The sequence below is a fragment of the Podarcis raffonei genome, chromosome 10 (genome assembly GCF_027172205.1).
Source record: "Podarcis raffonei isolate rPodRaf1 chromosome 10, rPodRaf1.pri, whole genome shotgun sequence".
NCBI classification, from domain to species: Eukaryota; Metazoa; Chordata; class Lepidosauria; order Squamata; family Lacertidae; genus Podarcis; species Podarcis raffonei.
In genome coordinates, this window is record NC_070611.1 from 73,508,969 (window position 1) to 73,531,825 (window position 22,857).

Below are 22,857 nucleotides of genomic sequence, written 5' to 3' on the forward strand. Positions count from 1 at the left end.
AGACTTATTATAAGTTATTGTAAGTTTCAGTTAAGTCTGCTGCAACTGGATTTCTTATGGTCAGTGCCAATCCTGAATGTATTGGATTTGTGACCATTACGCTCATTTGCTTTCAGCAGCAGTAAAGCTCTACTGGACGAATTACAATTGCCTCTGGACTGTTTTTGTGAATCCTGCAATGTGTTAAACTTGTTGCTCTGCTAACTCTGCATATTTTTTGCTCCATAAGACGCACTTTTTTCTTCCTAAAAAGTAAGGGGAAATGTCTGTGCATCTTATGGAGCGAATGTGTGGTCCCTGGAGCCAAATTGCCTAGGGGCAAAAAGCAGATCCTCAGGATTTTTGCATTGGGTCACCCCAAATTCACCATCAGATCACATAGCATGTCCATGGCTACAGCCTGCACCCAAAAAACCATGCATCCACTGTTTCGTGGGGCGCAAAAACGTGGTTACAAAGCACAGATCCACATGGATTCTAAGGATTTTTGCACTGGGCTACCCCAAACTCACCGTCAAATCACATGTCTGCGGCCACAGCATGAACCACAAAAATCATACGTCCACTGTTTCATTCAGAATATTTTTTTTCTTGTTTTCCTCCTCTAAAAACTAGGTGCGTCTTATGGTCGGGCGCGTCTTGCGGAGCGAAAAATACGGTATATGCTGGAGTTCTGCTCTGGATCATACTGAGTAGAATTTCAATAACACATAACTCAGTGGCCGAGAATCTGTCCTGCATTCAGAAGCTCGCAGGTTCACTCCCACATTCGCCAGCTGGGACTGGGAGAGAATATTGTGTGGAATCCTGGAGAACCCCTGACAGTCGGCATAGAAAGGATTGAGCTAGATAGACCAATGGGTCTGGCTCAGTGCCTGGCAGCTTTCTATGGTACTTCCTACTTGCAGGACGTGGGTGGTGCTGTGGGTTAAACCACAGAGCATAGGGCTTGCCAATCAGAAGGTCAGCGGTTCGAATCCCTGCGACGGGGTGAGCTCCCATTGCTCGGTCCCTGTTCCTGCCAACCTAGCAGTTCGAAAGCACAAAGTGCAAGTAGATAAATAGGTACCACTCCGGCGGTAAGGTAAACGGCATTTCCGTGCACTGCTCTGGTTTGCCAGAAGCGGCTTAGTCATGCTGGCCACATGACTCGGAAGCTATACGCCGGCTCCCTCGGCCAATAAAGCGAGATGAGCGTCGCAACCCCAGAGTCGTCCGTGACTGGACCTAATGGTCAGGGGTCCCTCTACCTTTACCTTTACCTTTACTTGCAGGTGTCTATTTGCAGGCCAGTCCTTTTTCAGGGAAGTGTCATCAGCATGAGGTCACAATGCGACCAAAGCACCTCCCCTGGCAAGCAGGCAGGCACAGGCCAGAGTGGACGGGAACAGTCTCTAAACTGAGGTGGGCAACTCTAAGAGCACACGACCATCTTCTTTGCTGTGACTGAGGTTGGATTCTTTTTCTAAAAAGATGTTGAAGGTTTTCCCCCCTCCCTTTGGAAAAGAAATATTCTAACACAAGCAAGAAAAGGGAAGCAAAATATTATGTACCAAAAAAACAGGGTGGTGGGTGGAGAAGAGAAGGCTGAATATTTTAAACCAGCAATGCAGCCAAAGGGCTTGTAAAGGCAAGCAAATTGCCTGTGTGAATCTCTTCTGAATAACTGGATTTGGAATAAATGTGCAATTAGTTGTTATTTATTTGGCTCCGACTTGCACAGGCATGTGGCTGGCTGGCCCCTGCAAGAACAGGATTCTGGGCTAGGTGGGCCATTGGCCTAATTCAGAAGGCTCTTCTGGTGTTCCTCTGGTCTGCACAGAGCACAACTTAAGTGGAATCCTGGCACTCTGCGGTCCTCTGGCCCATTGGGTGGTGTGTGACTCTGGACCACAGCCTAACCTAAAGATGATGTGCAATGATAGCACTATCTACCGGCAAAACCTATTGGTGTTTCGCAACTTTCTGACCAGTTGCAGGGCCTTAGCCAGACCTAGCAGAGTAAACGCAGAATCCACGGAAGCAATTGGTGACTTGGCTGCAGACAGGATAGACGAAGCAGGGACCAGGAACTTGTAGTTAGGTGTTTATTATATACAATGGACTATTTACAGGAACAGAACACGGATCTTTAGCTAGCTCTCTCATACACGACTCACAACTCCTACGCTGACACACAGAACTCTGAACTACTGAACCAACACATTCCAGTTAGTGGACCATTAATTATCACTCCCTTGAGAGAACCTGACCAATCAGGAGGCTGTCTCCATGTCTCTGTTATCACCAGGCAGACTTACTCCTTCAGATTGCCTTCTGGCTGTCTGCCAAACCTTAATTGCCTCTGTGTGAGTAGCTGCACGTATTCAGATTCCCAACATATCACCGTTCATGTATATGGTACAAATCAAGAAATCCCAAAGACATGTTTGGACTAAAGATGTGTCCCACCATCTCTTTCAACAAGCATTGTGAGTCAAGGTTGTTTCATGAGAGTGTGGCCTGGGTTAGAAACTAGATGGAAGCAAAATCCAGCTCACCTCCTTTTCCCCATCTCCCTACCCCAGGATTTACCTTACAGGATGTGATTAATAACTACAACACTCTTGTTTATTTCCCCCCAGAAAGCTTTTTCAGTTCTGTAACAGCATAATTCATGACCAGTTGATTTGGGTCCATTTGTCCTGCTCTGCAGCAACTGTAGCTGCCTCAGAATGATATGCATTTGACTCAAATCGATCAGATTCAGTTCAGGATTTGCATCCATTAGTTTCACAGCCCTGATAATCTCCTTTCTCCTCCTGATCTCCTTTCAGGGCAAGAAGAAGAATAGTACAAAGATTTGAACATGTCTGCAGATGTGTGGGTGGGGTCCTGGCGCCCTCACCGACCCAGAGGGCCAATCGCTGCCCTCTACAGCAGCCCCGGACCCAAATATGCTCTCCCAACAAATGTAGGTAAGTGAAAATCAAGGAGTCCAGATACTGGCCCTAGCCCGTTTCTGTAAGAGGTGATATAGTCCAGCATCAAAATCCTAGAATGGGAGAAGTCTGGGTTGCTGCTTTTGCAGATATTAATATTGTGCAGCTTGAAGCAACTGGATGCATAAAAAACAACTCCTTTGGGGGTAAAACATTGATTCAAAGCTTTACTTGCAGAACTTTCTTCCATACAGATCAAAAAGCAGTAAATGATACATCGAAACAGTTCCTTAATATCGAGAGCATGTCCAGCACAAGCTCAGCATTTTATAAGAAATAACTTTATTTCTTCCAGAAATCAAAACCATATCTCTCTCCCGTTCTAGGCTGCATTCACCTGCCTAGGGCAATGCATCTCCTGGAGAGCTTCATTATCACATCTTACTCCCACTTTGGCTGAAAACAAAAGACCAAAGCCCAACTCCCCAAGATGCTGATTTGCAACTGAATACTTTAATCACCTGATCTAAGGTTAAACACTCAAGTGTTAGTTGGCAGAGAACAATAACAGTTATCAGCTCATCCAGGTGCATAGAGAGCTCTTCTTTAGCTCCAACGGAATCTTCCAGTTAAACCCTTTCAGCAAAACACACAGGCACTCTCCATTTCAGTGTGAATTAAGCAAATATACTTAACAGCTGCCCAGCATCAAATCAACTCATAGAACTCCTCACCACTGGATGTTGTGATGCGCAGGGGTATAGAAGGCTGAACAAATAGTGGAGGGTGGAAAGGTCTACTAGTTGCAAAAATGAAAAGATTGTCCCTGCTCTGAGGCAGTATAGCTCCTCCATCTCATGGAGAAAAAAGGGGGGGTTGGAAGTTGCCATTTTGCCCTTGGTTGCTGTTAATGGACAAGATGGATTCTATCCACCTCAAGTTCTCCTCTTCCCTCTCTGTGCTCGCTCTTCCTTGCAGGCTACCCGCTACACGACCCTTCTCGCTACCGGGCTCCCGCGTACAGCTTTGGGATCCGCCGGCCCCAAGAGCTAGTGGGTTGCTCCCCTGGGCCAGGCTACCTCATCCCAACCAACATGACTATGAGGGGCAAGGACGGAATCCCTGCATTCTCCATCTACGGACGCCCCAGGGATGTGATGTCTTTTATGACTCCAGGCCCAGGTCAGTCTTGAAATCTGTTATACAACAAACCAACAACACCAAAACTGGCTTATGAATATAAAGGACAATTTTACTAGAATAGGCTCCCTCAGCCAGTAAAGCGAAATGAGCATGACAACCCCAGAGTCGTTCGCAACTGGACTTAACTGTCAGGCATCCTTTACCTTTTTAAATGTGTTGTGGGGGGAAGTTGTTGCTTTGTTCATTGTTATGTTATGCGTGTTTGTGTTTTTGTACTGTAAACTGCTCTCGCGATCCTAGGATGAAGAGAGGTGTATAAATTTAATAAAAAATAGTAACAGAAATGCAGGGCAGTGTTGTGAATTCAGCCTTCCCCTGTGTGCTTTGCTTTTTGCAGGTCGGTATTCGCCAGAGAAAGCAAAGAATTTGGCCTACCCTTCTGCCCCCAACTACTCTCTCGCTTCCCGGACGAAGAACTTCGATTATGACCAGTCACCAGGTGAGAGAGCAGCAACCACAGAGAATCTCTCTCCATCTGGCTGCTGACCTGCTGTTATACTAATATAGGGTGGATGTGCATCAGTGCTGATCTGTAAATGCATATCCCCTAAGCTTAAAAGAACAAGATCAATTGCAAAACAGCCCCATCTACAGGCTGCAACAAGATCCCTTTGCAAAGGCAATCTGCAAAAGAGCTCAGCTGAGCTGAAACTTACAATGTCTCCACTTATCTGTCAGTTGCTTGCAGGTACTGTCAATCAATCCCTTTTTCTCAATGAAAGGGCCAATTTATCAATGAAACAATACTTTACTTGATTAAAGCAAGCAAATATACAGATGTATAGCCAGTCGACCTCAGGAAATTCTTCCTGAGTCTCCCCTCTGTGAAACTGGTTTAACAAGCATCAATAACTATCCAAGCATACCAGTCTAAAAGGGCAGATCGCTGTGTACGAATGAAAGCTGCCTTTGTCAACGGATTCTGGAGCCAGGTTGTTCAACATTTCTAAAGGATGTCTGGGGCAGCCCAGGAAAAGCTTTGAGCAGGTCGAGCACCTCGAATGACAGAATTGCAAATATTGGAGAAAAAATATATATTCTGTGGCATGTCCTGATTTACCTGTACAACCCATTATTGCGACTATTGTGTTTTCTGGGTGGTTTTTAGACACTGTCCAAGAATTTTAAAATTGTGGCATACTTTGTTTGGACTTTTTACCCTTCCTCTTGTTTGTGGGTGCCAGGGCCTCTGTTGCAACAGATCAATAAAGCTCAAAGGCTTAGTTGCCACCTTGCTTTTTATATACTTGGTTGCCATCTCTGATTTCTTCTGACCAACAAGAGGACCTTGAGGGGAATCATAGATCCCTTGAGCTAAGGGGAAGAATTCAGAAGTCTCAGAGGTTTTTCTTTCTTAACAGAACTTCCCCTCGGGTGATTTTTGATCTAAATCAACTACCCCTGTTGGATTTCAGTCACATGTAGATCCTGTCTGGGTGCAGGATCTCTTTATTTAGCCAAGTAAGAATATCACAAAATACGTATCTGAAGAAGTGTGCATGCACACGGAAGCTTATACCAAGAACAAACTTAGTTGGTCTCTAAGGTGCTACTGGACAATTATATACACACACACACACACACACACACACACACACACACAGTGGTACCTCCGTTCCGGAGCCCAGTTAACAACCTGAAAGGAACGCAACCCGCGTCTGCACATCTTTGCATGTGCGGGTCGTGATTCTCCGCTTCTGCGCATGCGCATGACGTCATTTTGCGTGTCTGAGCATGGGCATGTGGCGAAACCCAGAAGTAACCCTTTCCGGTACTTCCGGGTCGCCGTGGGGCGCAACCTGAAAAAACGTGCAAACGTAACAAGAGGTATGACTGTATATATATTTCGACAAAATACTGTGCAAGCATTCAAGTTCTCTGGAACTCTTCCAGAGACGAGATAAACAGAGCAATTTGCAGGGGGTAGTGGAATAGGAAAATTCCCCAGATGCCGTAATGCACTGAATCCCTTCCCTCCCATTTTCTTCCTCTAGGGCCTGCAGCCTATGGCCTCCCTCCCATGCTTGGGCCCAAGGTGATTGGCAAGAGCACCGCCCCCAATTACTCCATTTTTGGACGCAGCATGATTGGGAGTTTCTATGAGGACCTCAGCAAGGTAAGCAGCCGAACAGCCAGGAGTGGGAGATTTAGGAGACCCTGAAATGATTTGATGAAAGCAAAATCAAGAAAACAGGGGGTGTTCTTTAAATATGTGCCAAGATGTCTTCTTCTGCTTCTTCTGCTTCTTCGGCGACCAAGGGGCTCAAGTGTGAAGTTTTCTTGGGGCTGGTGTGTGAGGAATATGTAGGACAAAGTGGGGGGCTATGCTTTGTGTTCAATGTTCCTTCATTTTTTTGCATGTAAAATTTTTAACTGAAACTTTCATAATGCAATAAGATATAGAAAACTAATCTAAAAAAACGGCTGCACAAAAAACACAAGCAGAATAAGTAGAATATGGAATAGAATAGAATACAGTGGTACTTCTGGATGCGAATGGGATCCGTTCCGGAGCCCCATTCGCATCCTGAAAGGAACGTAAGACACGACTGGGTGTCTGCGTGTGCACAGGTCACGTTAGCTGCTTCCGCGCATGCGCGTGACATCATTTTGAGCGTCTGTGCATGTGCAAGCAGTGAAACCTGGAAGTAACGTGTTCTGTTACTTCTGGGTCACCACAGAGCAGACCCCGAAAATGCTCAACCTGAAGTGTATTCATCCCGAGGTACGACTGTAGAATAGAATAGAATAGAATAGAATAGAATAGAATAGAATAGAATAGAATCTTCTTTCTTCTTCTCCTTCTTCTTTGGCGATCCCTCGTAGCCAAGTAAGATTGTCTTCCATAAACACAGTTTTAACAATGAGTCCATAAGTGACTGTGGAGGCCAATTCTGGATCCACATGTCCTTCCACAGTGGGGACACAGGTTTCCAGGCAGGAGTTGATCACGGTGTGGATTTGCCAAGCATGCCTTATACAATCCAGTGTGGAGTCTCCAAGACTGTTGGATAGTGCCTTGTGGTCAGTGTGGTGTAGTGGTTAAGAGCAGTGGACTCGTAATCTGGTGAACCGGGTTCGCTTCCCCGCTCCTCCACATGCAGCTGCTGGGTGACCTTGGGCCAGTCACACTTCTCTGAAGTCTCTCAGCCCCACTCACCTCACAGAGTGTTTGTTGTGGGGGAGGAAGGGAAAGGAGAATGTTAGCCGCTTTGAGACTCCTTAAAGGGAGTGAAAAGCGGGATATCAAATCCAAACTCCTCCTCCTCTTCTTCTTCTTCTTCTTCTTCTTCTTCTTCTTCTTCTTCTTCTTCTCCTCCTCCTCCTCCTCCTCCTCCTCCTCCTCCTCCTTCTTCACCTCCTGCAGCCAAGCTGGGACCAAACATCTTCGGACCACATTAGCGAGGCTGAGAGGTCTTGTCGCTTGGACAGCCCAGGACCTCCAGACACACAGCCCAGGCTTGCGCCCCAGAGCAGTCCCTTTGGGGCTGCTAACGGAGCGGTTTGGCTTCACCCTCAAAAGTGCACTCCATTGTCTCTCAAGACAGACAGATGCCAACCATGATGAGAAGGGAAATGGGGTTCCGCTCAATGACTTTCACATGCCCATAATCAGAGGACATTGAAGCACCCTAGAAAGGGCTGGAGAGGTCCAAGGTGGGTGGCTGGGACTGCTCTTGGGCATGTCTGGCCTAGTGACCTTTCCCCCCCCCCTCCTTGCACGACAGACGCCAGGGCCCTGCAACTACCGCCTGGTGGATCCCAGCGTCTACAAGAACCGCCCACCCCACTTCAGCATGCTGGCCCGCAACATGCCCCCAGGAGACAACACTTTGAAGCCGGGTCCAGGAGCCTACAGCCCCGAGAAGGTGAGGACAAGTGGCACCAGAAGGCGAGGGGTGCAGTTGTTCTGCAGCAAAGATATGGGTCTTATGGGATGGTGGGAGAGGCGGACAGCTCTTGCCCCAACATTCAAATGTGATGGGCAAGGTGATCTTCATTAGCATCACCTCCAGGCTTGATTATTCTAACTCACTGTACGTGGGGCTGCCCTTGAGACTGATCCAGAAACTCCAGCAGGTGCAGAATGCCACGGAGAGACTCCTTACGGGGTCCTCGCTGCAGGATCACATTCACTCGGTGCTATCCCAGCTGCACTGGCTCCCGGTGGAGTACAGGGTCAGGTTTAAGGTGCTGATCTTGACCTTTAAAGCCCTATACAACGCCTCTCCTGGTATGTCCCATGGAGGACCTTACAGTCTTCAAGCAAAAACATCTTGGAGTTCCTGGGCCACACGGAGGTTAGGCTGGCCTTGACCAGAGCCAGGGCTTTTTCGGCCGTGGCCCCGATCTGGTGGAACGCTCTGTCCCAAGAGACTAGGGCCCTGCGAGACTTGACATCTTTCCACAGGGCCTGCAAGACAGAGCTGTTCCTCCAGGCCTTTGGCCAGGACACAGTCTGACCCCATCTCTCCTTTGGTAATCCTCATAGAACTCTAGCCCAATGGTTGCCATTAATTTGATTCTCAATTGATTTTAGGATGAATTGATTTTAGAATGTATTTCTATTAATTGGTTGTGATTTTATGTAAACTGTGTTCCTTTTACTGTTGTTAGCAACTCTGAGCCCGGCTTCGGCTGGGGAGGGCGGGATATAAATAAATTATTATTATTATTATTATTATTATTATTATTATTATTATTATTATTATTATCCCTCCACAATCTCTGCAAGCAGGAGCATGCATGTTGACAACCTAACCAGAAATTAAATATACTCTTGGTCGCCCTCCTCTGCACACCTTCCAGCTTGTCAACATCCTTCTTAAATTGTGGTGCTCAGAATTGGACTAAGTACTCTGGGTGTGGTCTGACAGAACAGAGTGTGATTTGAGATCTTGGCCTGGCAAGAGCCTTCCACGCCTCCACCCCTTCCCTTCCGCTCGCGGTGCCTAACCCTGCCCCTCCGTCTCTCCTTCCTCCTACAGCACACCCCTCAACGTGGCTTGACCTTTGGGATCCGCCACTCGGACTACGTGGCTCCTCTCATTGTGGACGTGGCAGATTAAGCTGGCCCCACCGGCAGAGATGGTCTGGACAAGAAATGTTCCTTTGGAAACACGTGGATCTCTCGATGCTTTGTGTTGTTGCTGGAGATTGGGGCCTGGGGAGGGAACTGGGGTGGGCAACATCCAAGGCCGGGGAAGGTCCTCAGAGCTGGGGAGCTGGGTTCAGCGAGGCGGCTGCACCTTTGGGTCTCCCTGTTCCCGGATTCTTTGACTGGATTCCCCTGGCTGAATCACCCCTAAGTCCATCCAGTTGTCTTAAGTGTGGGTGAGTTGAAGCGGGGCTGGGAAGTGTGGGTTTTCCCATTTCTGCATGGTGGGCTTTATAGGGGGCAGGGAGGCAAAGATCCCCATAACTGCAACATTTGCTAATTTCCCTATTTTGTGAGCTTGAAGCAAAAAAATCAAAATTCTGTGCCCAAAAGGGTGAAATTCTGCAATCTGTATAAATTATGGAGCCTGAGAAAACTACACATACCTTTCCCAATTTGCATCATGTGCTCTCCTTCTGCCAGTCACACAAGGTCAGATTTAGGTTTGATGAGGCCCTCAGCTACTGAAGGCAATGGGGCCCTTGATATGTCCAGCTGTCCTTTGTTAACAACAAATGGTCGCTGTTTTTTGTCTTGAATATATGCTATACAATAATTTATGGACCTAATAGGTTTCTAAAGACATTTGCACATTACAAAAATGTATTTTATCAATACAATTTTTTTTTTCTTTCCAGTAGCACCTTAAAGACCAACTAAGTTAGTTCTTGGTATGAGCTTTCGTGTGCATGCACACTTCTTCAGATACACGAAAGCTCATACCAAGAACTAACTTAGTTGGTCTTTAAGGTGCTACTGGAAAGAAAAAATTTTTTTTGTTTTGACTATGGCAGACCAACACGGCTACCTTTCTGTATTTTATCAATGTAATTGTTGAACTGAAATACAATTAAGAAGTATATTAATAGTGAAATAATTATTAGGCTCTAACTTAAAATGATTTTTTATTAATAACAAACTTAATAATGCAAACACATTGGCATTTGGCAATAACAAAAGTTCCTTTAGAAACACAATTTACAAAGACTCGTAATCTAGTCTCTAGAAACTTGCTATAACATGAAATAATAATGGGTGTAAATATGTGATGCAAACTGTTAGGAGAGGCTCAGAACTTACAGGGTTAAGAGTTCTGAGTGATGACGCCTCACATTCTGAGGGCGGGTTTAGAACACTGAAGGGAGGGTTTTACTGCGTCTCTCAGTGTGCGTGTTTGCTCCGTGAAGAGAGCAGCGATGAGCGAACTGTCGCCAGGAGATTTATAGCTGTTGTGTTTTGCTAAGGAATAAAGACTTTAAAGATAAGGAGACTGCTGCGTTTCAGCCTGAATTATTGCCCTCACACGAAGAACGTTTCCTGCTTCTGTTCCGCTGTGTTTAACTCTGCTGAGTCAAAGGTCCCTGGGGGAAGAGCGAAGCCGCGCAGAGAAGTGTGCCGGACCCCCCAGACGCCATTGGCCTCCAAAGGTTATGGGAGATCAGCAATAAAGATAAGCAACGTTCGTGTGAGTGAGAGGCCAGCAGCCAAAGGCCAGCTAAGGAGTAGCTGGAGCCAGCTAGAGCGAAGGGAGCTCGCTGGGAAGGATCTGCCGGACCGGGAGGTGCTACTGTATCGTAAGTAGGCTGGGCCCCGGGGAGAGATGGCAGACAGCCAGAAGTCGTCAATCCCTTTTGATAAGATGGACGGGAGCAAGCCCTGGGGCAGAAGGCAGGCACTGAAGAAAGCAGTGGGAGCCAGGCCAGAGGGGGCTGAGAATTGCTCTGAGGAAGCACCAAGCCCAGGAGGGGCTGAGAGCTACTCAAAGGAGGCACCAAGCCCAGGAGGGGCTGAGGGACGCCCAAGAAGCCCAGAGGGGGCTGGAAGTCCAAGAGGGGCTGAGGGACGCCCAGAAAGCCCAGAGGGGGCTGGGACTGTGTTGGAGGGCTGCCGGAATGCCCCTACATATGAGCTGCGAGCTGGAGAGCGGCTGAGAGAAGAGAAGAGCTTTGCACCAGAGAATGGGGGTGCAGGCCATTCCAAGGGTCTTGAGAGTGCCCAGGCTGTTTGGCAGGAGCTGGAGGGGGTTTGCAGAGAAACCACAGCAGAAGCCAAAGGCCATTTTCCCAACAGCAGAAAAGCCTCAGGGAGTGCTGCTGGAAAGGTTGGGGGGGCAGAGAAGACCAAAGGCAAGTTTGCAAAGTTTTCCACTCGGCGATGTTTTGTTTGTGCTTCGGCTGACCATCTGCGTCGCAGCTGCCCACAGAGAGCAAGGGAGACAGGGCAGGATGTGTCCAAGGTCGCTTCCCATGGGAACCAGCCGGGTTTCCATGGCAACTGGGCCTGCAGAGACGGCAGGCGTGGGAAAGCGCTTACGCTACGCGCTCCAGAAGGAGAGGAAAACGCTTATCAGCTGACTGCCTCTATGGCTGTTTTGGACAACAACACCACCTGCAGCGAGAGCCCCAAGGTCGGGGGCAGCAGGAAGTCAGTTGCTAAGGCAACAAAGAAGGACAACTCCAGAGGGGGGAGGGTCCTACGTTGGGTTGTTGACTCGGCTGCGAATGCCCATCTGGTAACAGCGCCACCTGATGGACAAATGTGGAACTGCAAGGCTGTTTCAACTGAGAAAACAGTTAAATTTGCTACAGGTTCACAGGGACATGTGACCCATGTTGCTAACATGTTTGTTTCTTTCTTACAGGCTGAATTGAAGGTTTATTTCGTCCCTGAGATAAAACATTGCCTGTTGTCTGTACCGTGTCTTTTACAGGAGGGATATTCAGTGAGTTTTGAAAAAAATGTTTGCACAATTTCCAGAGGGGGGAAACAGCTAATAAGTGTTGAAAAAGATCAGAACAACCTCTTTGTTCTGGAAACACCTCTGGAGGGTGAGGGGAATACTGGGAAAGCCACTGATCACACTCATGTGTCGTGTGCTTGCGTGTGGCACAAGAGAATGTCACATGGGTCCTGTGAGGACGTTCAGATGTTATCAGAGTGCACCAAAGGATGCAAGGTAAAAGAATGTGGTCAACCTTTGAATTGCAAAGCTTGCAGAAAAGCCAGAAACAAGGGATTTAATGATCCCAGGGTGGAGAGAGTAACCACAAAGCCTTTTGCGCTTGTGCATGCAGACCTTTCTGATATGCCACAGCCAAGTCTGGGCAAGGCCAAGTGGCTGGCGGTGCTGACAGATGATTATACGCGGAACGCATGGGCTTTCACGCTGAAAACAAAGGAGGAGGCAACACAACTTATCAAAGATTGGGTTGCAGAGGTGGAACTAAGGTTCTCCACCAAGGTGCAGGGGTTCAAGTGTGACCGAGGTTCAGAGGTCACTGGGTCTGCTCTAAAGGGTTTCTTTCGCCAGAGGGGGATACGTCACAAGGTGACTTCTCCTCAGGACAGTGGCGTGGCAGAGCTTAGGAGTAAAGTTCTGGTTCAAGCATCAGAGATTCTACTGGATGACTCTGGTTTGCCTCAAAGTTTTTGGGGGGAGGCGGTAAAGACAGCCAATTTCACGATGAACAGGTGCTACAATGCAGTGGTAGGTGACACCCCGTATTTCCTGCTTCATCGGCAGAAGCCGCTTGTGCATTTCTTTCGCACTTTTGGTAGCAGAGCCATGGTGCCTGTACCAAAGTTTCTGCAGCAGGAGGGTGGCCCAAGGTACCAGGAAATGATCTTCTGTGGATATGAGCCTGCGACAAAAGGGTGGAGATTCGCATATCCAGAAGGTGATCAGACCAAGCTTCTGGTCAGTAAACAGGCTGAGTTCTTTGAGCAGGATGGTTGGACAAGGCGCAAAGTGCGCTCTGACGTTCACCCAGATTGTCTGTCTGACCCAGAGGAGGAAGGAGAGCCAGAGCCTGAACCTGCTGGTGGAGACCAGGTCCCTGAACAGAGTAGGGCGTCTCCACAGGTTGTTAAGGGAGTGTCCAAGAGTGAGCCCTCATCTCCTGTGCGCATAATGGAGAAAGCTCACAGACGTGTCAAGTCAGAGGGGGAGTCGTCTGATGAGGAAGACGCACACGCTGGCCCCAGTGGGTCAAAAGGAGCACCCCAGTTTGTGCCCAGGCGGTCATCGCGGGCTACAAAGGGAATTCCACCTGAGAGGTTTCAGGTCACAAATGCGTGGGCTGGTTTCGCACAGTGCGAACCTAAGGTTTGTGAGGTTCAACAGGTGCCTAACGATGCCAGGAAGGGGCGGAAGGCAATGGGAAAAGTGTTGAACACTCAGAAGTCCTCTCAGAACGTGATTCGAGAGGGGGTGTTAGGAGAGGCTCAGAACTTACAGGGTTAAGAGTTCTGAGTGATGACGCCTCACATTCTGAGGGCGGGTTTAGAACACTGAAGGGAGGGTTTTACTGCGTCTCTCAGTGTGCGTGTTTGCTCCGTGAAGCGAGCAGCGATGAGCGAACTGTCGCCAGGAGATTTATAGCTGTTGTGTTTTGCTAAGGAATAAAGACTTTAAAGATAAGGAGACTGCTGCGTTTCAGCCTGAATTATTGCCCTCACACGAAGAACGTTTCCTGCTTCTGTTCCGCTGTGTTTAACTCTGCTGAGTCAAAGGTCCCTGGGGGAAGAGCGAAGCCGCGCAGAGAAGTGTGCCGGACCCCCCGGACGCCATTGGCCTAATAATTATATACTAATTATATACTAATTATATACTAATAATTATAAAGAGCCGAATGTAGGCACCCTATATATAGAAAGGAGAAAAGCAGTGATATTTGAGGGAGCAGGCGGGGCCCATGACTTACATCATAGGAGCCTACACAACACAAAACATTGTTGCTGTAGGTAGGTTTTATTTCATTTGTTTTTTATCTTATGTTTTGGAAATGTGCATCCAGGTTTTTTTTTCCTTTAAATTTTTTGGGGTCCCCAAGAGAGTGAGGCCCTAAGCTGTAGCTCGTTTAGCTTATGCATAAATCGGGCACTGCAGTCATATTTCCCACACCTCTGACCACAGGAAGCCTTAATCAGCCAATCCTCTGGCTTCCTACAATGTGCTTGCCATGGCTCCAGTGCTCCTAAGAATATCTCCACAGCCATTTGGGCAAGGTTCTTGGGATTGTTTCAAAGGGAAAGCGATTTTCTTAAGAAGCTGAACTGCGTGCCTAACAGCACCATCTGTTCTTTTTGCTCTGTAGAATCCAGGGCCTATCCACAAACTTGGCTAGAAAGTCCTTTAAAGTACACAACCTGAATTTGCCAGTGTTGTAAACAAAACTCTGCCCTTTTCCCTTTGGGGGTAATCCAAGAGCCCTTATAGAGTCCTTACGTAGGTTCCCTATTGGTAGGAGAAAATAACAGAGGCCAACCAGAGAATGTTGAGAAGCAAAGCAGCTAGTAAGCCTGATCTTTATTGATTTGTTGCAACAGGATGATCCCCTCACCCGCAGGAAAGGAGGAGGAACCCAGAACAATGGCGCACAAGGCCTTATATAGATATTTTAAATTCCCTGCCCTGGAGCTCAAGACCATCCCTCCATACATCATACATAAATCACAGAAGGGTGTAACCTAAGACCACCCCCCAGATACATCATACCTACATAACAGAAAAGGTGGTCTACAGCAGAAATCTGAGTGCGTTGTTTATCTCGTCTGACAGGTTACCTGTTTAATGGTCACTTGACTGGATTGCCTGGAGAGCCTGGCCAGTCTTTTGTAATGATAAATACTTAGTTCCCGAGCCAGGTCTCAGACTCACACCCTATTCATATCTTAAATGTGCCCTTAAGACAGGATTTGTGAAGGAAAAGACAATGGGGAGGCTTTTCCATTTTCCTTTGACCTTGCAGAGAAAACATTTGGTCAGTTTGGGAATCAAAAATGATTTCAGGTCTTCCTGTGCTGATCTATGTATGTGCTTGGTTGGTACATTTATGAACATTTAATATATATCTGAGACCTTAAAATTCTTATCACACCAGGACATGACTAAATTCCACCCGCATAGTAGCAGAATTCTGAAGGTGCCCCTAATAACAGTTTTCTTAAGCATACACAGCAGAAACTTCTCAGAAATGGACCTGAGTGCCATTCAAGAATGGGCATTATGACGACACAGGGACATGGAAGTATACTACAAATTTCAAAACATGCAACAAAAATTGCATTGTGCCACCTCTATAAGGGAAAGGGCGGCATTGCAAAACTCACATTTTCTCTTTTTAATTTTTTTTATTCAGTTTTACGCTATACATTTGAATTCAAAGGGTAATCATAATCATCAACATTTAGGATTCCTTCCACCCCTCCATGGTTTCCATCATCAAACTTTGTCTACTGCATCATATAATTTCTCCATTTTTCTGAAAGTAATCCATTTTTACCTTAGTTTTTTAGTATATTACAAGCATTACTCAATCAATCAATCAAGATCCTTTATTAGGCATAGCAAACCACACATTATCAAACAGACACCATATACAAATTGTGCAAAATACGAACTCAACATAACAAGGTTCGTCCCAGTCAGATTTTTGACTCCAGAGAAAATCAATTTGCATAAATAATACAATACAGCGCTACCGAATCCCCGATCAATTAAGAACCACTAATTCTCTTTATAACGGCCCAGTCTTTCTACATGGACAGCACTCAGAAATTCAGCCACTATTAAAGTAATTTGATCATTCCTGTCCGAAAGCTGGTCCTGAACTGTTGGTAGCATAGAAATCTGCCTATTAAGTTGTAAGGCCTCTAATAATTTTCTTCTGGCATAAATGCCAAATCACAAGAAAAGAAAATACGCTCCAAAGTATCAGGTTCCTTTTTACTACATATGCAGAGACGCTCTGATTCTGGGAGAGCTAAATATCTTCCTCTCACTCTCACTGAGGGAAACATATTAAATCTGGCTAACATAAACAGCCTGCACCATTCATGATTCTTCAGATTTGTTATGTATCCCTTTTGAAAACCTCTACACAAAGGGAGATTTAAATAGAAAGGAGAGCAAGTATTGTGCTTTGCAACCTCAAGAGTGGAGAGAACCCTTTTTTTCTGTAAAATTCTTCCTGATAATTTTCCAAGTATCTTTGGGGTCAGAATTTTCAAAGTCAGTTAGATTAAGCCCTATCAAGTTACAAGTATTACTCAAATCCTGCCAAATCAAAAATCACATTCTCTCATCCTGCCATGGGTTCAGTAAAAATAGAAGAAGCCCCCCGTTCCAAGGCTGTAGGTGATTCAAGAGCTAAGCACAGTGATCCTAACATGATCGGTCGCATGGCCCATCTCGTCCCGCATCCTGTGAACAGTCAACAGGGGGCTGACTTTGTTCAGCCCACTTCAGGCCTGCTAATCTTTATCTGCCCTGGCCCATTTGCCCTGCGGGAGAATAGTTCTTGCCACCTTTGAGCCAGGAACGAAGGGCTCAGAGTCTTCCAGGATCAATGCCTCCTGCAATTCATGCCGGCCAGCATCACCCAACTCTGGATTCTCATAATGGATCCGGATCCACGGATCCCCTGGAAGGGAGGGGAAAGAAGTAGTTGTAAGGACATAAGAAGAGCGTGCTGGATCAGGCCAATGGCCTGACCAGCCCAGGATCCTGTTCTCACGGGGGCCAAACAAATGCCACAAGCAGGATTCAAGCACAAGAGCAAATCTCCTATCCTAAGGTTACCAGATTTTTTTTTTCAATGACTTCAATGACTTTAAATAAATAAATAAATACTACATGTTCGGGACATTGATGATGCAGTGATGGCGGTGGCAGAGGGGTGGCTGCCGCCTTGACTTCGACCGCCACATTTCCCCTTCCTCCGAGGCTTCTGTCTCCTTTCTCCATGAGCCTGGGGAGCCCCTGAGTTGTGGGTTCTTTGGTGGTGGGGAATGTTAGGGTGTGAAACCTAAGACGCTGGCAAGTTAGCAATGTCATGTGACTTTAAGTAGTCAAGCTCGTTAAGTTGTTAAGTTGCTCAGTATATAAAGAGTGTGTTTTCTCTGCCTGTGGGGCGTGAAGCAAAAATGTCTGAAAGCTCCGGAGGTGTTTCTGTTATCTTTCTGCAATAAACCCGTCTTTGGAAAGACAGGCTTCCCTGTGTCGTTATTTCTTTGCTGCTGAGACTTTGAAGCTTGTACTGCAACAAGAATCTCTGCACTGGACTTAATTAAAGCTCTGCAAAGAGAACTGTTGCTGGTGGCGCAGCGGAAGCGTTTACTGGACCAGTACACAGACTCTCTTAGGGAAGTGGTGCGCGATGCCTCCCTTTCCATCAGAGCAGCCCCAATCGCATTCCTACTTGCATGAAAGCAGGAGGGGGTGGGGATCTCTCAGCTGGGAAGGGAGGCTTTCCGTTGCCTAACTGAGAGATCCCCGCCCCGCTCCTGCTTGCACGCAAGCTCTGATAGGCAGCATGAAGCCTCCCTTCACAGCTGAGAGATACCTGCTTGCACGCAAGTAGGAGTTGTGAGGCTGCTCCGAAAGGCAGCATGAAGCCTCTCTTTGCAGCTTAGTTGCTGGGCTCAGGGAAGGTGGAGGCAGCCCGGAAGCTGCATCTTAGAGCCCCTGGCACCACCATCATATGGGGACTTCTGAGCAGCTCCTGAAGCCAGCCAGTTGGCTAATCTACTTTATTCACACATAAACACACACGGAGCACTGCAACATGGCTCCCTCTCTCTCTAGCATCAGACAGCAAAGAGAAAAAGAACAAAGGACAATAGTCCCACTTCACAGAACGCAGTAACACAAACATCCTGTCTCCATCACTTCCCACTCTGTGGAGTCAAAACATAAAAAAACGAGAGGCACAAATACAAGATGGGTGACACGTGGCTTCAGAGCAGTACATGTGAAAAGGATCTAGGAGTCTTGGTTGACCACAAACTTGACATGAGCCAACAGTGTGACGCAGCAGCTAAAAAAGCCAATGCAATTCTGGGCTGCATCAATAGGAGTATAGCATCTAGATCAAGGGAAGTAATAGTGCCACTGTATTCTGCTCTGGTCAGACCTCACCTGGAGTACTGTGTCCAGTTCTGGGCACCACAGTTCAAGAAGGACACTGACAAACTGGAACGTGTCCAGAGGAGGGCAACCAAAATGGTCAAAGGCCTGGAAACGATGCCTTATGAGGAACGGCTAAGGGAGCTGGGCATGTTTAGCCTGGAGAAGAGGAGGCTAAGGGGTGATATGATAGCCATGTTCAAATATATAAAAGGATGTCACATAGAGGAGGGAGAAAGGTTATTTTCTGCTGCTCCAGAGAAGCGGACACGGAGCAATGGATCCAAACTACAAGAAAGAAGATTCCACCTAAACATTAGGAAGAACTTCCTGACAGTAAGAGCTGTTCGACAGTGGAATTTGCTGCCAAGGAGTGTGGTGGAGTCTCCTTCTTTGGAGGTCTTTAAGCAGAGGCTTGACAACCATATGTCAGGAGTGCTCTGATGGTGTTTCCTGCTTGGCAGGGGGTTGGACTTGATGGCCCTTGTGGTCTCTTCCAACTCTATGATTCTATGATTCTATATACCGTCATGTGATAGACAACAATCCCATGACTGCAATCATGGAGCAGGAATTCTAACACCATGACCCCTATACACACGCGCTAGGGCTGATGGAAGTTGTGACGCAAAACACTTGGGAGGACACCCTATTGACAGGGGTGGACCAAGAAACTCTGCTGTCTGAATCAAGATTGTGCGTCCCCCACATTATAAGAAAAAAAACTGCTCCTTTTCCCTTATGGGGTACCCAAGAGCCCGTATAGAGTCCTTAAGTGGGACCCCTATCGGAAGAGGAAAATAACAGAGGCCAACCAGAGTATATTGAGAAGCAAAGCAGCTGGTAAGCCTGATCGTTATTAAACTGTTGCAACAGGGTCCCCACTCACCCCACGCAGGAGGGAGGAGGAACCCAGAACAATGGTGCACAGGCCCTTATATAGACTTTTGAAATTGCCCACCCTGTAGCCCAAGACCACCACGCCCCCCCCGAAACATCATGCATACATCAAAAAAGGTCTGTTAATGGTCACTGATTGCTTTACTTGGGCAGCCTGGCCATTCTTTTGTGATGGCTAATACTTTAGTTCCTGAGTCCAGGTCACAGGCTCACCCTATTCATATGCAAATATGCCCTTAAGACAGGTAAGCAAAAGACAATGGAAGGGCTTTCCCACTTCCTTCCTCCTTGCAGAGAAATATTTGAGGTCAATTTGGGAGAGTCAAAATGGCTTTAAGATTGCTCTCCTGTACTGTTTCAGAAATGTGGTTTATATACTTATGTATGTACCTAAATGGGATGCTGGTGGCGCTGTGGGTTAAACCGCAGAGCCTAGGACTTGCTGATCAGAAGGTCGGCGGATCAAATCCCCGTGACGGGGTGAGCTCCCGTTGCTCAGTCCTTGCTCCTGCCAACCTAGCAGTTCGAAAGCACGTCAAAGTGCAAGTAGATAAATAGGTACCGCTCCGGCGGGAAGGTAAACGGCGTTTCCGTGCGCTGCTCTGGTTCGCCAGAAGCGGCTTATTCATGCTGGCCACATGATCCAGAAGCTGTACGCCGGCTCCCTCGGCCAGTAAAGTGAGATGAGCCAGTGTGGTGTAGTGGCTAGGAGCGGTAGTCTCGTAATCTGGGGAACCGGGTTCACGTCTCCGCTCCTCCACATGGAGCTGCTGGGTGACCTTGGGCCAGTCACACTTCTCTGAAGTCTCTCAGCCCCACTCACCTCACAGAGTGTTTGTTGTGGGGGAGGAAGGGAAAGGAGAATGTTAGCCGCTTGGAGACTCCTGAAGGGGAGTGATAAAGCGGGATATCAAATCCAAACTCTTCTTCTTCTTCTTCTTCAACCCCAGAGTCGGCCGTGACTGGACCTAATGGTCAGGGGTCCTGAAATATACTCAGAGTCGCGAAGTGATTTCATGCTCTTTATTCAGCTCATAGTGGTGAGGAGGAATGAATGAAAGTCCCCTCAAAGTATCTGCTTTATATACATTATTTACACAATGGGCTGCACATGATTGGCTAATTCCGGAATTCTACTGTAAGCCAATCAGGTTGTGGATTCACTTCTATCTGGAGCATGATTGGGTAGTTCCTGCCAACCAATCATACTGCTGCATTGTTCTAGGACCAATCAGACTGCTGCATTCTGAATCCTATTGTTCTAGGACCAATCAGACTGCTGCCTTTTGGATCCTATTGTTCTAGGACCAATCAGACTGCTGCAGTTTGGATCCTATTCAACTCAGTACATAACACCCCTCCCCTCTAAGTTCCAGTCCTGCCCGGGAGGTCGCATTCATAGTCCTCGAGGTACGCTGGCGGCCTACGTGTGCGTTGCGGCCTGGGGTGTTCCCTGGTCCGGGGTTCAGGTTCTGGCTCGTGTTCCAAGGATGCTGGCTGTGATGGGGCTATTTGGTCTGGCGCAACCGGCTCGCTCAGTCGTGGTTCTGGTTCCGGTGTCCTTTCGGCCTCGCAGGTCCTCTCTGTATTTACTGATTCTGCCTCTCCTGCTGGCCCCTCGTGCTCTATGGGCCTCACTGCCCCTCTGTTCCCTTGGGACTCCTCTGACCTTTCCTCCTCCTGGTTTTCTCCCGGGAATCGTCACCGTATCTGGTCGCAGTGGCGGCGCCAGCATTGCCCCCCATCTGTTAGCACCTCGTACGACACGGGGCCAGTGACCCTGGTGACTGTGGCGGGTACCCATGCTGGGCCTGCCCCAAAATTCTTTGCGTACACTGGGTCCTGGGCCTCGAAGGTCCAGGGGTTCCTGCCTTCCCCCACCACTACCTCATCCTGAGCTCTATCGGGGTGAAGGCGGTCCAATCTGATTGCAAGGCGCCGACCCATTAGTAGTTCAGCGGGGCTCCGGCCAGTCGTTGAGCTGGGGGGTGCTGTGCTGTGCTAGAAGCAATGTGGCAAGGCGGTACTCCCAATCCCCTTGCGTCATGCGGCGAAGGGTGTCCTTGGTGGTCCGCACCATGCGTTCTGCTTGGCCATTGGTGGCAGGATGGAATGGCGCCGAACGGATGTGGCGGATGGCGTTCTGCACTGTGAAGGTTTGGAATTCTCCTGATGTAAATGCAGTCCCGTTGTCTGAGACGAGAGTGTCAGGGAGCCCGTGGGTTGCAAACAGCCTGCGTAGTACCCGGATGGCTGCGGACGTAGAAGTGGACGGTACCAGTGCGACTTCCAGCCATTTGGTGTAGGAGTCTACCACTATGAAGAATGTTTTCCCCTGAAAGGGGCCAGCGAAGTCCACATGCAGGCGTGACCATGGTGCTCGGGCGGACTCCCAGGACTGGACTGGGGCCCTTGGGGGATCTGGGCGGGATTCTTGGCAGGCCTGGCAGTTTTTGTCCCAGGCCTCTATCTCTCCGTCGATCCCCGGCCACCACACATAACTCCTGGCAAGGGCCTTCATTTTTACTACCCCTGGGTGTGTCTCGTGTAGGGCTGTGAGGACCCTTTTGTGGAGGGGCTGGGGAACAACGACCCTGCTTCCCCATAACAGGCACCCCTTGTGGGCCGACAGTTCATGTTTGCGGGTTGTGTAGCCGGCGAATTCTGGCCCGGGGCTGCTGCTGGGCCATCCCCTCCACACCCAGTCCAGGACCCGGGAGATGACCCTATCTTTCTTGGAATGGTGTGCAACTTCTTGTGCCTGAATGGGGCGGTCGGGAAGCAGCTCCAGGCTCATAACCTCTTGTGCAGGTGCTGGGTCGGGGCCTGTTTCCGGTAGTGGTAGCCTGCTGAGGGCATCCGCATGGCCCATCGCCTTCCCCGGACAGTGAATCAGTGCATACTGGTAGCTGGCAAGGAAAATTGACCACCTGAGGACGCGAGGAGACAGCACTTGGGGGGTCTGCTTTTCAGGGGCAAATAAGCCAAGCAACGGCTTGTGGTCAGTCACCACGGTGAAGGGCCGCCCGTACAAGAAATCATGGAATTTTTTTACTCCCTTCACGATTGCCAGACCCTCCTTGTCGATTTGCGAGTAGTTCCGCTCGGTTGCGTTGAGTGTCTGGGAAAAGTATGCCACCGGTACCTCTCTTCCATCCGGGAGTTGGTGTCCCAGGACAGCGCCAATTCCATAGGGCGAGGCATCGCATGCTAGCACCACCGGCAGCCTCTCGTCGAAGTGTGCCAAGACCGAGTTTGAGACAAGCAAGTCCTTGACTGCCTGGAATGCGGCCTCCTGGCGCTGGCCCCACACCCAAGGGGCCCGCTTGTCCAGGAGTCTGTGTAGGGGCTCTGCTACCGCCGCCTTGTGGGGAAGGAAGGAATGGTAAAAGTTCAATAGTCCCAAGAAGGCCTGAAGTTCAGTCTTGTTCTTGGGCGCTGGGGCATCACAAATGGCCCGTACCTTGTCCCCAGTCGGGTGGACCCCTTCTGCGTCCACCATAAATCCCAGAAAGTCCACCTCAGGCACTCCTAGTAGACATTTTTCCCGCTTCACCTTGAGACCCGCCGTCTGGAAACGGTGCAGAACGGTGCGGAGGCGGTCCTCAAACTCCTCTGGTGTGGGCCCGGCAATCAACACATCATCGAAGAAGGGGGTGACGCCAGGAATCCCTTTAAGTAGAGAGTCCATTAGATTCTGGAATATGCCTGGTGCCACGCTGACACCGAATTGCAGCCGCTTTACCCTGAATGCTCCTCTGTGCGTC

At 48.4% G+C, this 22,857-nt stretch overlaps 2 protein-coding genes across 2 annotated transcripts in view; one reads left to right on the top strand and one right to left on the bottom strand.

Moving 5' to 3' along the window:
* The first annotated feature begins 1,371 nt into the window (after positions 1-1,371).
* Positions 1,372-9,257, top strand: LOC128422005 (outer dense fiber protein 3-like). Its single transcript, XM_053405447.1, has 7 exons — positions 1,372-1,451; positions 2,817-2,957; positions 3,900-4,103; positions 4,462-4,563; positions 6,119-6,240; positions 7,853-7,993; positions 9,113-9,257. Exons 2-7 carry the CDS (start codon positions 2,849-2,851, stop codon positions 9,191-9,193), a joined length of 759 nt encoding a protein of 252 aa, XP_053261422.1. The 5' UTR covers positions 1,372-1,451; positions 2,817-2,848; the 3' UTR covers positions 9,194-9,257.
* A 6,982-nt stretch (positions 9,258-16,239) lies between these two features.
* Positions 16,240-22,857, bottom strand: part of TYMP (thymidine phosphorylase) — a 29,688-nt gene continuing 23,070 nt past the window's right edge. The window contains exon 9 of the mRNA XM_053405398.1: positions 16,240-16,706. Coding sequence (XP_053261373.1) covers positions 16,537-16,706 — 170 coding nt within the window. The 3' untranslated portion in view covers positions 16,240-16,536. The remainder of the gene's footprint in view (positions 16,707-22,857) is intronic.

Bases quoted from the DNA above. Each gene is read 5' to 3' on its own strand.
- LOC128422005 (XM_053405447.1), top strand. From the start codon at position 2,849: ATGTCTGCAGATGTGTGGGTGGGGTCCTGGCGCCCTCACCGACCCAGA. The intron at 4,104-4,461 runs GTCAGTCTTGAA...TGCTTTTTGCAG, and splicing joins TTTTATGACTCCAGGCCCAG to GTCGGTATTCGCCAGAGAAA. The intron at 4,564-6,118 runs GTGAGAGAGCAG...TTCTTCCTCTAG, and splicing joins CGATTATGACCAGTCACCAG to GGCCTGCAGCCTATGGCCTC.